At 54.4% G+C, this 13,342-nt stretch overlaps 1 protein-coding gene across 1 annotated transcript in view; it reads left to right on the top strand.

Moving 5' to 3' along the window:
• The first annotated feature begins 5,351 nt into the window (after nt 1-5,351).
• FPGS (folylpolyglutamate synthase) overlaps nt 5,352-13,342 on the top strand; it is a 10,603-nt gene continuing 2,612 nt past the window's right edge. Inside the window, exons 1-13 of the mRNA XM_037745945.1 lie at nt 5,352-5,557; nt 6,794-6,922; nt 7,008-7,061; nt 7,147-7,211; nt 9,391-9,505; nt 9,627-9,704; nt 9,839-9,900; nt 10,002-10,104; nt 10,706-10,783; nt 11,003-11,150; nt 11,236-11,325; nt 12,102-12,252; nt 12,422-12,704. Coding sequence (XP_037601873.1) covers nt 5,417-5,557; nt 6,794-6,922; nt 7,008-7,061; nt 7,147-7,211; nt 9,391-9,505; nt 9,627-9,704; nt 9,839-9,900; nt 10,002-10,104; nt 10,706-10,783; nt 11,003-11,150; nt 11,236-11,325; nt 12,102-12,252; nt 12,422-12,704 — 1,497 coding nt within the window. The 5' untranslated portion in view covers nt 5,352-5,416. The remainder of the gene's footprint in view (nt 5,558-6,793; nt 6,923-7,007; nt 7,062-7,146; nt 7,212-9,390; nt 9,506-9,626; nt 9,705-9,838; nt 9,901-10,001; nt 10,105-10,705; nt 10,784-11,002; nt 11,151-11,235; nt 11,326-12,101; nt 12,253-12,421; nt 12,705-13,342) is intronic.

Below are 13,342 nucleotides of genomic sequence, written 5' to 3'. Positions count from 1 at the left end.
GAGGCTGAGGCAGGAGAATTGCTTGAACCCAGGAGGTAGATGCTGCAGTGAGCCGAGATTGCACCACTGCACTTCAGCCTGGGCAACAGAGTGAGACCAAAAAAAAAAAGTTCCTCCTGCCTCACCCTCCTAGTGGCTGGGACTAGAGATGTGTACCAGCATGCCCAGTGATTTTTGTTTTTGTAGAGATGGGAGTTTCCCTATGCTGCCCAGGCTGATCTAGAACTCCAGGCTTCAAGCGATCTTCTAGCTTCAGTCTCCCAAAGTGCTAGAATTACACGGGTGAGCCACTGCACCCAGCCCACAAAGGGCTATTATAACTGACATGAAAAAGCTGATCAAACATTAGAAAAATGGTCCAAAGATGGGTGAGGCAGCTCACTGAAATAAATTGCCTGGGAAGATGCCCGAGATCACTGCAGCAGGGGAATGAAAGTAACACTGAGATGGCTCTCTGCATTCTGTGGTCTGGGGCATCCTGGGAGAGGGGTGCTTCATCACACAGAGCTGCTGGGATGCCAAGGTGACAGCAGCATTGGGGAAAAGGATTGCAAACATCCCTGGACCCAACCCGACCCCTCCATGCAATCCAACTCACAGAAATCAAGTCCTTTGATGTACACACATATCCATAGCAGCAAAACACTGAAGGCAGAATGAATGCCATTCCACAGGCGAATGCAGGATGCTCCTGGGAAGGCCACACAGCCATTAAAAATGCTGAATTAGCAGTGTCCCTGGGAGACAGGGAAGGAGGTGCAGAGGCTAAGGATAAGGACTTTGGCTGGGCGAGGTGGCTCATGCCTGTATTCCCAAGACTTTGGGAGGCGGAGGCGGGTGGATCACGAGGTCAGGAGTCCACAGGTGAATGCAGGATGCTCCCGGGAAGGCCACATAGCCATTAAAGATGCTGAATTAGTAGTGTCCCTAGGGAGACAGGGAAGGAGGCCCAGAGGCTAGGAATAAGGACTTTGGCTGGGCATGGTGGCTCCTGCCTGTAATCCCAGCCCCTTGGAAGGCAGAGGTAGGTGGATCACTGAGGTCAGGACTTCAAGACCAGCCTGCTCAACATGGCAAAACCCAATTTCTACTAAAGATACAAAAATTAGCCAAGTGTGGTGGCACATACCTGTAGTCCCAGCTACTTGGGAGGTGGAGGTTGCAGTGAGCAAAGACGGCGCCACTGCACTCCAGCCTGAGCAACAAAGAGAGATCTCACACACACAAAAAAGTGTTTGCTAAGTAAATGTCTTAGAAAATAATAAGCTTGTTATTGAATAAGAAAGTTCAGTTGCAGCCAGGCTTGGTGACTCATGCCTGTGATCCCAGCACTCCGGTAGGCCCGGGTGAGAGCATTGCTTGAGGGCAGGAGTTTAAGGCTGCAGTGAGCTCAGATTGTGCCGCTGCACTCCAGTTTGAGTTATAGATTGGAACCCTGTCTCTAAAAACAAAAAATTTTGGCCAGGGGGCGGTGGCTCATGCCTATAATACCAGCACTTTGGGAGGCGGAGGCAGGCAGATCACGAGGTCAGGAGATCAAGACCATGGAGACTATCCTGGCTAACACGGTGAAACCCTGTCTCTACTAAAAATACAAAAAACAGCCAGGCGTGGTGGCACACGCCTATAGTCTCAGCTACTCAGGGGGCTGAGGCAGGAGAATCGCTTGAACCTGGGAGGCGGAGGTTGCAGTGAGCCAATATCACGCCACTGCACTCCAGCCTGAATGACAGGGTGAGACTCCACATCAAAAAACAAATTTGTTTTGGAAAGCTAAGATGCAAAACCTATTGTCACCTGCATTGGCAAGACCCTATAGATGTCCACGTGTGTCTGGTTTCACAAGCATAGAAACTATGGGACACATACTTAGCTGTCAACAGGACTGCCAGAGGAGGAAGTGTTTGTGGTGTATGCGGGGAGGGGAGAGAAGAAAGCAAAGTAAAAATATTTAAAGCTTCATTATTATTATTTTTTTAAGATGAAGCCTTGCTCTGTCACCCAGGCTGGAGTGCAGTGGCGTGATCTTGGCTCACTGCATCCTTTGCCTCCCGGGTTCAAGTATCCTGGGAGAGGGGTGCTTCCGTCACACACAGAGCTGCTGGGATGCCAAGGTGACAGCAGCATTGGGGAAAAGGATTGCAAACATCCCTGGACCCAACCCGACCCCTCCATGCAATCCAACTCACAGAAATCAAGTCCTTCGATGTACACATATATCCATAGCAGCAAAACACTGAAGGCAGAATGAATGCCATTCCACAGGCGAATGCAGGATGCTCCGGGGAAGGCCATGCAGCCATTAAAGACGCTGAATTAGCAGTATCTCTGGGGAGACAGGGAAGGAGGCGCAGAAGCTAGGAATAAGGACTCTGGCTGGGCGAGGTGGCTCACGCCTGTAATCCCAGCACTTCTTTGGGAGGCTGAGGCGGATGGATCACAAGGTCAGGAGTCCACAGGTGAATGCAGGATGCTCCCGGGAAGGCCACACAGCCATTAAACATGCTGAATTAGCAGTGTCCCTAGGGAGACACTGAGGGAAGGAGGCGCAGAGGCTAGGAATAAGGACTCTGGCTGGGCACGGTGGCTCACACCTGTATTCCCAAGACTTTGGGAGGCCGAGGCTGGTGGATCACTAGGTCAGGAGTCCACAGGTGAAAGCAGGATTCTCCCAGGAAGGCCACACAGCCATTAAAGATGCTGAATTAGCAGTGTCCCTGGGGAGACAGGGAAGGAGGCCCAGAGGCTAGGGATAAGGACTCTGGCTGCGCGCCGTGGCTCACGCCTATAATTCCAGCACTTTGGGAGGCAGAGGCGGGCGGATCACAAGGTCAGAAGTTGAGACCATCCTGACCAACATGGTGAAACCCTGTCTCTACTAAAAATACAAAAATTAGCTAGGCGTGGTGGCGGGCCCCTGTAATCCCAACTAATCCGAAGGCTGAGGCAGGAGAATCTCTTGAATCCGTGAGGCGGAGGTTGCAGTGAGCCAAGATGGTGCCACTGTACTCCAGCCTGGGCGACAGAGAGAGATCCCATCTCAAAAAAAAGAGAAAGTGTTTGCTAAGTAAATGTCTTAGAAAATAATAAGCTTGTTACTGAGTAAGAAAGTTAAGTTGCAGCCAGGCTTGGTAACTCATGCCTGTGTTCCCAGGACTTTGGTAGGCCTGATTGAGAGCATTGCTTGAGGGCAGGAGTTTAAGGCTGCAGTGAGCTCTGATTGTGCCCCCGCTGCACTCCAGCCTGAAGGACACAATGAGATAAAAAAAAAAAAAAAAAAAAAAAAAAATTGTTTTGAAAAGCCAAGATCCAAAAACTATTGTCACATGCATTGGCAAGACCCTATAGATGTCTACATGTGTCTGGTTTCATGAGCATAGAAACTATGGGACACATAGCTGTCAACAGGACTGCCAGAGGAGGAAGCGTTTGTGTATGGGGGGAGGGGGGAAGGAAGTAAGCAAAATAAAAATATTTAAAGCTTCATTATTACTTTTTTCCAAGACAGGTCTTGCTCTGTCACCCAGGCTGGAGTCCAGTTGAGCGATCTTAGCTCACTGCAACCTCTGCCTCCTGAGTTCAAGCGATTCTCCTGCCTTAGCCTCTCAAGTAGCTGGGATTACAGGCTCCTGCCACCACACCGGCCCAATTTTTATATTTTTAGTAGAGACGAGGTTTCACCATATTGACCAGGCTGGTCTCGAACTCCTGACCACGTGATCTGCCTGCCTTGGCCTCCCAAAGTGCTGGGATTACAGGCGTGAGCCACTGTGCCTGGCTTCATGATTATTTTTATGCAGTCATTAAACTATATACATGCATATGCATAGAGAAAGTTTCCCTGACTAAAAAATAAGGAAACCAAGAGAGGAAAAAACTTCTCTATCTCCCTTGGGGTCGGCGGAGGGGGGGGGGGGCACCCCAGCAGTGTGTGAAGAGCAGAAGTCCAGCCAATGATGGATTCTTCCCAAAACATCAGTTGCTTATTTCGAAATCAGACAATTTCTCATAAATATTTACTCCCAATGCTGGGAAGAGGGAGAGGGGAAGGAGGTACTAAAACTCCATTAATCATCTGAAGGACTGTCTTTTATTGGAGTGATGTTCCCTAGTGGGTTGTTTGCAGTTTCCTGCTCCCCAGTTCTGGGCCTCAGCTATCAAAAGGATTTCACATGCAACTTTTTCATGCTAGCAGTTGGGGCCAAGAAGATAATAGATGGGAAAAAGCTCTGAAAACTCCAGGATGACAAATAGCTACCCTCCTCTCTCACAGAAAGGAAGGATTACTGCCCCACCATTCCCAGGTGGCCCTCAAATCCATCCTCTACACAGTACCAGCTGGTGGGAGTTTCCAAAGTGTAAATGGAATCATGTCATCTGTCCTTAACACCATTTATTGTCAAGGCCAGTCGGTAGTTCACACTTCTAATCCCAGCACTTTGGCAGGTAGAGGCAGGAGGATTGCTTGAGCCCAGGAGTTCAAGGCCAGCCTGGAAGCCATAGTGACACCTTGTCTCTACAAAAAGTTTAAAAATTACCCGGTCATCGTGGTGCATGCATGTAGTCCTAGCTAACCGGGAGGCTGAAGACCCAGGAGACTGAGGTCGTGCTACTGCACTCTAGCCTGGGCGACAGAGCAAGATCTTGTCTCAAACAAAAACAAAACAAAAACCCATTTATTGTCATCCAAATTCCTTTTCTGTCTACAAGACCGGGTGGATCTGGCCTCCTGCACTCTGGAAGCCACAGACGCCTCATTCTCTCTCCAATCTCTTGCTTTTCACACATGGTTCCCTCCATTGGCCTGGAAACCTCTTTCCCCACCCTGTCACCTCCCCGACTCCCCCATCTCGCAGGCCTTAGTCGGGATGTTGCTTTTCCAGGAAGCCTTCCCAGTCTCCTCAGGGCTGGTTAGGGGCCCCAGGAGTGTCGATGCCTGGGCTTTGGCTGTCAGATTCGTAAAGGCAGAGGCCAAATCCCCGTGGCGTGCTGTCTCCAGGGACTTTCTGGGGCCGGGATGCGATGACCTCCACCAGGTGTCTGCACCTCTGTCATCCTATCCCTGCTCAGAGCAGAGACTGAGGACTGCTAACTGGGACTGGCTAGTTTGGGACACGCTGTGGGTGTCCCATGGGAGGACGTTGAGGAAAGGAGTGAGTGCCCGCTAAGGGAGGGGACGTCCCGGAGCGTGCCACTCACAAACAGGGTCCCGGGCCTGCCCCTCACCAGTATGGTGCACATGTGAGGCGTGGCTTTTTATTGGTGCAAAGGGGCGAGGAGGCGGGAGTTTGGGGCGGCGCTGATTGGTGGTGGGAGGGGCGGGGCGGGGTGAGGCAGCGCTGCGCGGATTGGCAGGGGGCGGGGCTGGGCGTCTCCAGCCTGGGCCTAGCGCGCTGCCGGGGGTGTCGCAGGGACTATGTCGCCGGCGGCGCGGAGCCACCTGGGCGCTGCTCTGTTTCTGGCAGCGGCTTCTGCGCGCAGTGTAACGACCCAGGTCGCGGCGCGGCGGGGCTTGAGCGCGTGGCCGGTGCTACAGGAGCCCAGCATGGAGTACCAGGTATCGGGCGGGCCAGCGGGCAGGAGTGTGACAACACGTGGGCCTGCGCTGAGCTGCAGAACATCCGGGCTCCGCTGACGGAGAGCGTACCGGGAGCCCGGGACTGGGGGACTCGGGGGGCGGAACATCCTGGAGTCTGGAGTCTGGAGTCTGGGGGTGGGGACAGGGACTAGGAAGTTGGGCCCGGGCCGCCTGATCTGGGAATTCCGAGACTGTAGCGTCCCCGGGGCCCCGGGTTGGAGAGTGGAAAGGGGCACTGGAGCTGGGATCCAGAAGCCCGGAGGCTCAGCGGTGGTTCTGGAGTTCAGTGATCTTGGAGTCTGAACCTGCAGTGGGAGTGGGGAAAGAGGGGAGATAAAAGACTCAGAAATTCAAGCTTGAAAGATCCAGGAGTATAGATGGAGTGTGGGGTCTCAAGAATTCAGAAGATTGGGGATCTAATTGCCTGGAATTACAGGCAGGAATCAGGGGTAGTGGTGGGCCCAAGAACCCGGGAAACAGACAATGTCTGTGGGCGCTATGCCAAGAGTCAGTTGCCCTAGACCAGAATCTGTTGCCACTCAGGCGGGTGGCACTGGTTTGATGATAGTGGGGCCCCCAACCAGCTGTGAGGTCCTGAGGGCGGGAGATACGGAATATGAGGCCTGAGGGGAAGGAAATAGCACCCCAACTCCCACCTCCATTGTGAGCCCTCCTGAAGCTGTACCTACCTGCCTTCCTGGTGGAGTGACCCCTGGCACATCCCTCCTCCCTCTGAGCCCCCTCTTCCTCATCCGGTTGCTCTTCTGTGGGTTGGAATGTGGAACCTGAGTCCTGAGGGTTGGGTTGAAGCCTCAGGGAATTCCAGAATTTGAATACCCTAACCTTCTGTAGTTCTGGCCCCACCCTGGCAGAGAGAAATGGACCCCATTGGAGGGAATGAGGGCAAAGGCCTAGGAGTGAAGCCGAGGGAGTCTGGACAGGAATCAAGGCTAGCCCGTTAGTCATGCCACCTTCTTTGTGTGGCACTCCCTGGGTGGGGCCGAACTGCCCTAGGCTCCATCCCTTTTTGCCAGAGCTGGAAAGTTGCCATGCTCTCTTTCTGTTGCTTAACCTGTGGGCTAGGGTAACAGGGCTGGCAGGGCAGGCCTGGTACTGCCCCTGTTGCCCTGGCTTGGCCACTGGCCTGCTGGCTGTTTCTGTGCCTTTGGGCCCTGAGTGAACCTTAACCTGCTACCCGGGCACTGTGGTTGCCAGGATGCCGTGCGCATGCTCAATACCCTGCAGACCAATGCCAGCTATCTGGAGCAGGCGAAGCGCCAGCGGGGTGACCCCCAGACACAGCTGGAAGCCATGGAACTGTACCTGGCACGAAGCGGGCTGCAGGTAAGGTAGAGAGGGCCTGTGACCACCTCCCACCCCCATCTGTGATTTCCATAGCTGAGGTGGGGACCTCATTTGTCTGTCCCAGGTGGAAGACCTGGACCGGCTGAACATCATCCACGTCACTGGGACCAAGGGGAAGGTGAGGGGCAGGACCCGGGGGTAGTGGGTCCACTTAGTGGGCTGGCAGGGTAGAGCCTGCCCAGACAATCCCTTTTTCTTTCAAGGGCTCCACCTGTGCCTTCACTGAATGTATCCTCCGAAGCTATGGCCTGAAGACGGGATTCTTTAGGTACTGGGTTATGGAGGGATGTGGTGTCTCTGTCCCAATGGACCCTGGGGGGCTATCGAACCAGCCAGTGCTTCAGGACCAGAGTCACCCCCAGGAGGTCAGCTCAGCTGCATGTCTCTCTGCCCAGTGTTTATTCATTCAATAAAAATTCAGTTAGCACTTACCACATTGGTCCACACTTATGGCAACCTTTAATTTTCTTTTTCTTTTTTTTTTTCCAAGACTGAGTCTTGCTCTATCGCTCAGGTTGGAGTACAGTGGCACAATTTTGACTCACTGCAACCTCTGCCTCCTGGGTTCAAACGATTCTCACACCTCAGCCTCCTGAGTAGCTGGGATTACAGGTGCCCGCCACCATACCTGGCTAATTTTTTTTTTTTTTTCAGTCAGAGTCTTGCTCTGTCACTCAGGCTGGAGTGCAGTGGCCGATCTCGGCTCACTGCAATTTCCGCCTCCTGGGTTCAAAGCAATTCTCCTGCCTCAGCCTCCCGAGTAGCTGGGATTACAGGTGCCTGCCACCACACCCGGCTAATTTTTGTAATTTTAATAGAGACGGGGTTTTACCATATCGGCCAGGCTGGTCTCAAACTCCTGACCTCAAGTGATCTGCCCACCTTAGCCTCCCAAAGTGCTGGTATTACAGGTGTGAGCCACTGTCCTTGGCCTTAATTTTCTTTTTCTTTTTCTTTTTTTTTTTTTTTTTTGAGTTTGTTTTTTTTTTTTTTTTTTTTTTTTTTTTTTTTGAGACGGAGTTTCACTCATCTTACCCAGGCTGGAGTGCAATGGCGCGATCTCGGCTCCCCGCAACCTCCGCCTCCTGGGTTCAGGCAATTCTCCTGCCTCAGCCTCCTGAGTAGCTGGGACTACAGGCATGCATCACCATGCCCAGCTAATTTTTTGTATTTTTTTTAGTAGAGACGGGGTTTCACCATGTTGACCAGGATGGTCTCGATCTCTTGACCTCGTGATCCACCCGCCTCGGCCTCCCAAAGTGCTGGGATTACAGGCTTGAGCCACCGCGCCCGGCCGGCCTTAATTTTCATAATGAAAAACATTGGGGAAGGGGCAGCAACTTGAACGTATAAACTAAAAATGTAGCAGGAGGTCAGGTGTGGTGGCTCATGCCTATGATCCCAGCACTTTGGGTGGCTGACATGGGAGGATCACCCGAGCCGGGGAAGGTAAAGACTGCAGTTAGCCGTGATCACGCCATTGCACTTCAGCCTGGGCAACAGAGCAAATCGCTGTCTCAAAAAAACTGAACAAAACAAAATTACATAGCCGGAATAGTCAGATGTGTCTTTAATAACTTAAAGTCCAGGTTGAGTGTGGTGGCTGACAACTGTAATCCTAGCACTTTGGGAGGCCGAGGTGGGAGGATCACTGGAACTTAGGAGTTTGAAACCAGCCTGGGCAACATCGTGAGACTTCATCTCTATAAAAAACATTAAATGAAAAAAAAAAAAGTTTTTTTAAGTCCATATATAAGTTTAAAGTTAAAATCCAAAAATAATCAGCCAGGCATAGTGGCGCACACCTGTAATCCCAACTACTTGGAAGGCCAAGGCACGAGAATTGCTTGAACCCAGGAGGCGGAGGTTGCAGTGAGCTGAGATCTCATGACTACACTCCAGCCTGGGCGACAGAGCAAGACCCTGTCTCAAAAATAAATAAATATTAGATGTTACTAGTGACCAGTGGTTACAAAAATAAAAATAAATAAAAATGAAAAATCATTTTTGGGGTGAAAACCCTAACCTTTATCTTGGGCCCATGTGGCCCTGAGGGCCAGCCCAGGACTGCAGCTTGAACATTGCTGGCGGGCTTTGTCTCTGAGAGCTGTAAGACAGATGGCATTATGGGGCAGATGTCAGGAGAGTGACTGATTGGTATGAGACTGTTGAAGCCCATAGAATGTGCGAGGCCAGCCTGGGTGAGGAGGGGCTGTCTTAGTTGAGACCTGTGTGGTAAGCAGGGTGAGCCAGATGCAGAGGCCTGGAGATAGAAGAGGGCGAGGACTGGGGGTCTACAGGTAGTCCAGGGGGGATGGGACACCAGGAACAGACCAAGGGACACAGGAGAGGTGAGGCACAGAGGCTAGTGGCATCAGCCCCTGCAGGGTGGGGGAAAGCCAGCACGCTCGGGAAGGGAGTCCTGACGACCCCAGCTGTCCCGGCAGCTCTCCCCACCTGGTGCAGGTTCGGGAGCGGATCCGCATCAATGGGCAGCCCATCAGTCGTGACCTCTTCACCAAGTACTTCTGGCGCCTCTACCAACGGCTGGAGGAGACCAAGGTGCCCCGTGCAGGAGGGCTGGCGGGTGGGCGGGGTTGGGGGTGGTACCTGTTCCAGCACCCCGTCTCCCCAGAGGAGGGGCTGCAGGGGCTCTGGGCTCTGACATGTCCCTGTGCCACAGGACGGCAGCTGTGTCTCCATGCCCCCCTACTTCCGCTTTTTGACACTCATGGCCTTCCACGTCTTCCTCCAAGAGAAGGTGTGTGCCCTCTCCCTAGAACCCTGCATCTGATGTCTTGGGAACAGGAACCTCAGCAGGCCTGGGGGCTCCCTGCTTCCATCCGGCCTCTGGGCACCCTCTTACCCCCTGCTGTGCCCTCTGATCTTTGGCAGGTGGACCTGGCAGTGGTGGAGGTGGGCATTGGTGGGGCTTATGACTGCACCAACATCATCAGGTGAGCGCAGTTGCTCAGGGCAAGGGGTGGCAGCCAGGACAGCCTCACCTGCCACCTGGTGGCTCAGGACAAGGCCCTCATGGCCTTTTCCTCTACTGCAGGAAGCCTGTGGTGTGCGGAGTCTCCTCTCTTGGCATCGACCACACCAGCCTCCTGGGGGACACGGTGGAGAAGATTGCATGGCAGAAAGGGGGCATCTTTAAGGTGACGAGGCAGACTGGGGCCTCACTAAGCCCAAAGAGGCAAGGCTGGGGCATGGCTGGGGCATGGCCATTCAGGACAAGGTCCTGGGCATCAGTGGGGTCTGCTTTCTCATACTGGCTTTGCTGTGTGACTGGAACGAGTTGAGCCTCCTCTCCAGCCTGTTTCCCCATTCAAACATGAGGGATAGCTGGGCATGGTGGCTTATGCTTGTAATCCCAGTACTTTGGGAGGCCAAGGCAGGAGGATCACGTGAGGTCAGGAGTTTGAGATCAGCCTGGCCAACATGGTGAAACTCCATCTCGACTAAAAACACAAAAATTAGCCAGGAGTGGTGGTGTGCGCCTGTAGTTTCAGCTACTGGGAAGACTGAAGCAGGAGAATTGCTCCAACCCAGGAGGCAGACGTTGCAGTGAACCGAGATCGTGCCACTGCATTCTAGCCTGGTGAGAGTGACACTCTCAAAAAAACAAAATAACAACAAAAAAACCCCCAGAAACATGAGGGATGAGAGGCAGTGGTAGCCCAGACCGAGGGATGTGGGGCCAGATAGGAGTGTGGAAGATGCCCAGCAGCCCTTTCTCTCTCCTCGTTCCCTCTACAGCAAGGTGTCCCTGCCTTCACTGTGCTGCAGCCTGAAGGTCCCTTGGCAGTGCTGAGGGACCGAGCCCAGCAGATCTCAGTGAGTCTGATTGGAATGGGGCAGCGGCGGTGGCGGGGGTGTGTGTCCCTCCTGTTTGAGGAGACACACTGTCCTTTGGGGCCTCAGTTTGCTCATCTGTGCAGCGAGGAAGCTGGGCCAGCTGCCGGGCCAGCTGGAACACATCTCAGTTCTGGGAGCAGGGCTTGGTGGCTGGGGGAGGGGAGGGCCTCTGCTGACCTTCCTGCCTGTCTCCCTCAGTGTCCTCTCTACCTGTGTCCACCGCTGGAGGCCCTGGAGGAAGGGGGGCTGCCGCTGACCTTGGGCCTGGAGGGGGAGCACCAGCGGTCCAATGCCGCCTTGGCCTTACAGCTGGCCCACTGCTGGCTGCAGTGGCAGAACCACCATGGTGAGTGGGCAGGCAGGTGGGCGGGACCTGTGGAGCCTGCCTATCTGTGGAGCTTCCTGGGCACACGGTCACACACACCCTGCAGATGCTGGGGAGCTGAAGGCATCCAGGCCAGGCCTCCTGTGGCAGCTGCCCCTGGCACCCGTGTTCCAGCCCACATCCCACATGCGGCTTGGTGAGTTGGACCTTCTTGACCAGCGCCCTTTCAGATTTTTTTTTGTTTGTTTTCTGTTTGGGAGATAGAGACAGTTTGAAGTGGTGCCTAAGAGAAAGGACTCTGAAGTCAGCAAACCTCCCAGGCCTTGAGTTCATCATGATCTCTTTCTAAGCCTATCTTCTCATCTGCCAAATGTGATGATGATGGGAGCCATTGCCAAGGGCTGTGGTGGGGATTTGTTGAGGTGACATCACTAAGGTGCTAAGTCCAGAGCCTGGCCAATGTGGGATAAAGTGCCAGCCAGTGGTAGCTGCTGTCACTGTCACTGTCATTGTCATCAGACCCTGAGGTCCCAGAGGACGGTGATCCAGTCATCTCCCCCAAAGCTTTCGGCACCCAGCAGGTGCTCATGCTGTTAAACCCCTTCAGCAAATGGTGGGCCCACTGTGTGCCGTGCCTGGTGTCAGGGGCAAGTGACGAGGTCCTGGAGACAGGCAGGCCTCGGATCACGTCCCGGCTCCAGCCAAGGGCTCTCGGGCTGTCAAACGGGAATCATACATGATAGCAGCCTCTCTCAGGGTTGCCTGGAAGATTCCACCAGATGAGGCAGCCGAAAAGCCCAAGCCAGTGTGACTGGTGCTAGTAAGAAGCTCCCGGGCTGCCGGGGTCCTCAGAGTGCTCAGAGGGCGGGCGCAGCCTGTGGGGTCGGGGAGAGCAGGCTCAGGAGTGTGTGTGCGGAGTTGAGGACCGGGGTGGGAGAGGGCCTGAAGGACTGCCTTGCTGCCCTCCCCCAGGGCTTCGAAACACGGAGTGGCTGGGCCGGACGCAGGTGCTGCGGCGCGGGCCCCTCACCTGGTACCTGGACGGGGCACACACCCCCAGCAGCGTGCAGGCCTGCGTCCGTTGGTTCCGCCGGGCGCTGCAGAGCCGCGAGAGGCAGAGCAGGTGAGGGGCGGGGCCGGAGGCGGGGCCTGGGCCGGCCCATGGGGAGGGGAGGGGCGAGCCCACATGGAGGGGCGGGGTTGTAGGCAGGGGCGGGGGGTGGGCCGGTGGGAGGACCGGGGCGGGGCAGTGGGGGGGTGTTCTCTGACCCAGCTCCTCGCCTCTGGCTCAGTGGGACCGAGGTTCGAGTCTTGCTCTTCAACACCACTGGGGATCGGGACTCGGCGGTCCTACTGAAGCTGCTGCAGGTAAGGAGCCGACTTGGGGTTGGGCGGCAGGCAGTCCTGAAGTCCTGGGTCTGGCGTTGTGACCCTGGAGGGTGTCAACTCCTTTCCTTTCAGTTGTATTGGGGATTAGATGTGACAAGGTGCATGTGCTGCTTCCGCCAGGCTCTGCAGGGCCACGGGGAGTCCAGTCACAGGCCATTACTCATTCTCCCATGTGTACAGACTCAAGTCCAGGCTTAAGAGGAGGGCCACCTCGTGCTAAAGGTCAGGCTCTGGACTCACTTATCATGCCCCTTTAGCCACTAGCATATCACCCTGGATGAGAGGTGGCATTTCCCTGAGCCTCAGTTTGCCTTTCCATAAAATGAGGTGGCTGCTAAGAGTACCTGCTTCTCAAGTTTGGTTGAAGGAGTCACTGGGCCTTTCTCTGCTTGGGGAAACTGAGGCTGCCCCAAGCTGTCAGGGCTGAAGTGGCCTCTAGGTATCATCTCCCATTTCACAGACCAGGAGGCTGAGGCTGTATCCAGAACCTCTCCTATGTACTCACAGCCTTTTCCCAGCCTGGATTTGGGGCCCCCTCACTATCTGAGTGACCTTAAGCAAGTCCCCTTGACCTGTGGCCTCTGTTCTCCCAACTGTATAGTAGGCTGGAGCTTCACTGCCCAGCCCACAGGCCAGGCTGGGTATGCTGAGGCAGATGGGGGCGGGGCACTGAAGTACCTTGGCTGGGTTCATACAGAATGATTCTAGTTGTGAGGGAGGCTGCATCTCCAGAGATATGGGCTCAGGGGCCATGTGGAAGTCGGGAGACATCCTTTCAGGGGTCTGACACCAAGTCTTTCTCTCGGCCTTCTAGCCCTGCCAGT

This window comes from Cebus imitator, unplaced genomic scaffold (assembly GCF_001604975.1).
Source record: "Cebus imitator isolate Cc_AM_T3 unplaced genomic scaffold, Cebus_imitator-1.0 Scaffold216, whole genome shotgun sequence".
In the NCBI taxonomy this organism is placed as follows: Eukaryota; Metazoa; Chordata; class Mammalia; order Primates; family Cebidae; genus Cebus; species Cebus imitator.
This window is presented reverse-complemented; position numbering and strand designations above follow the sequence as displayed.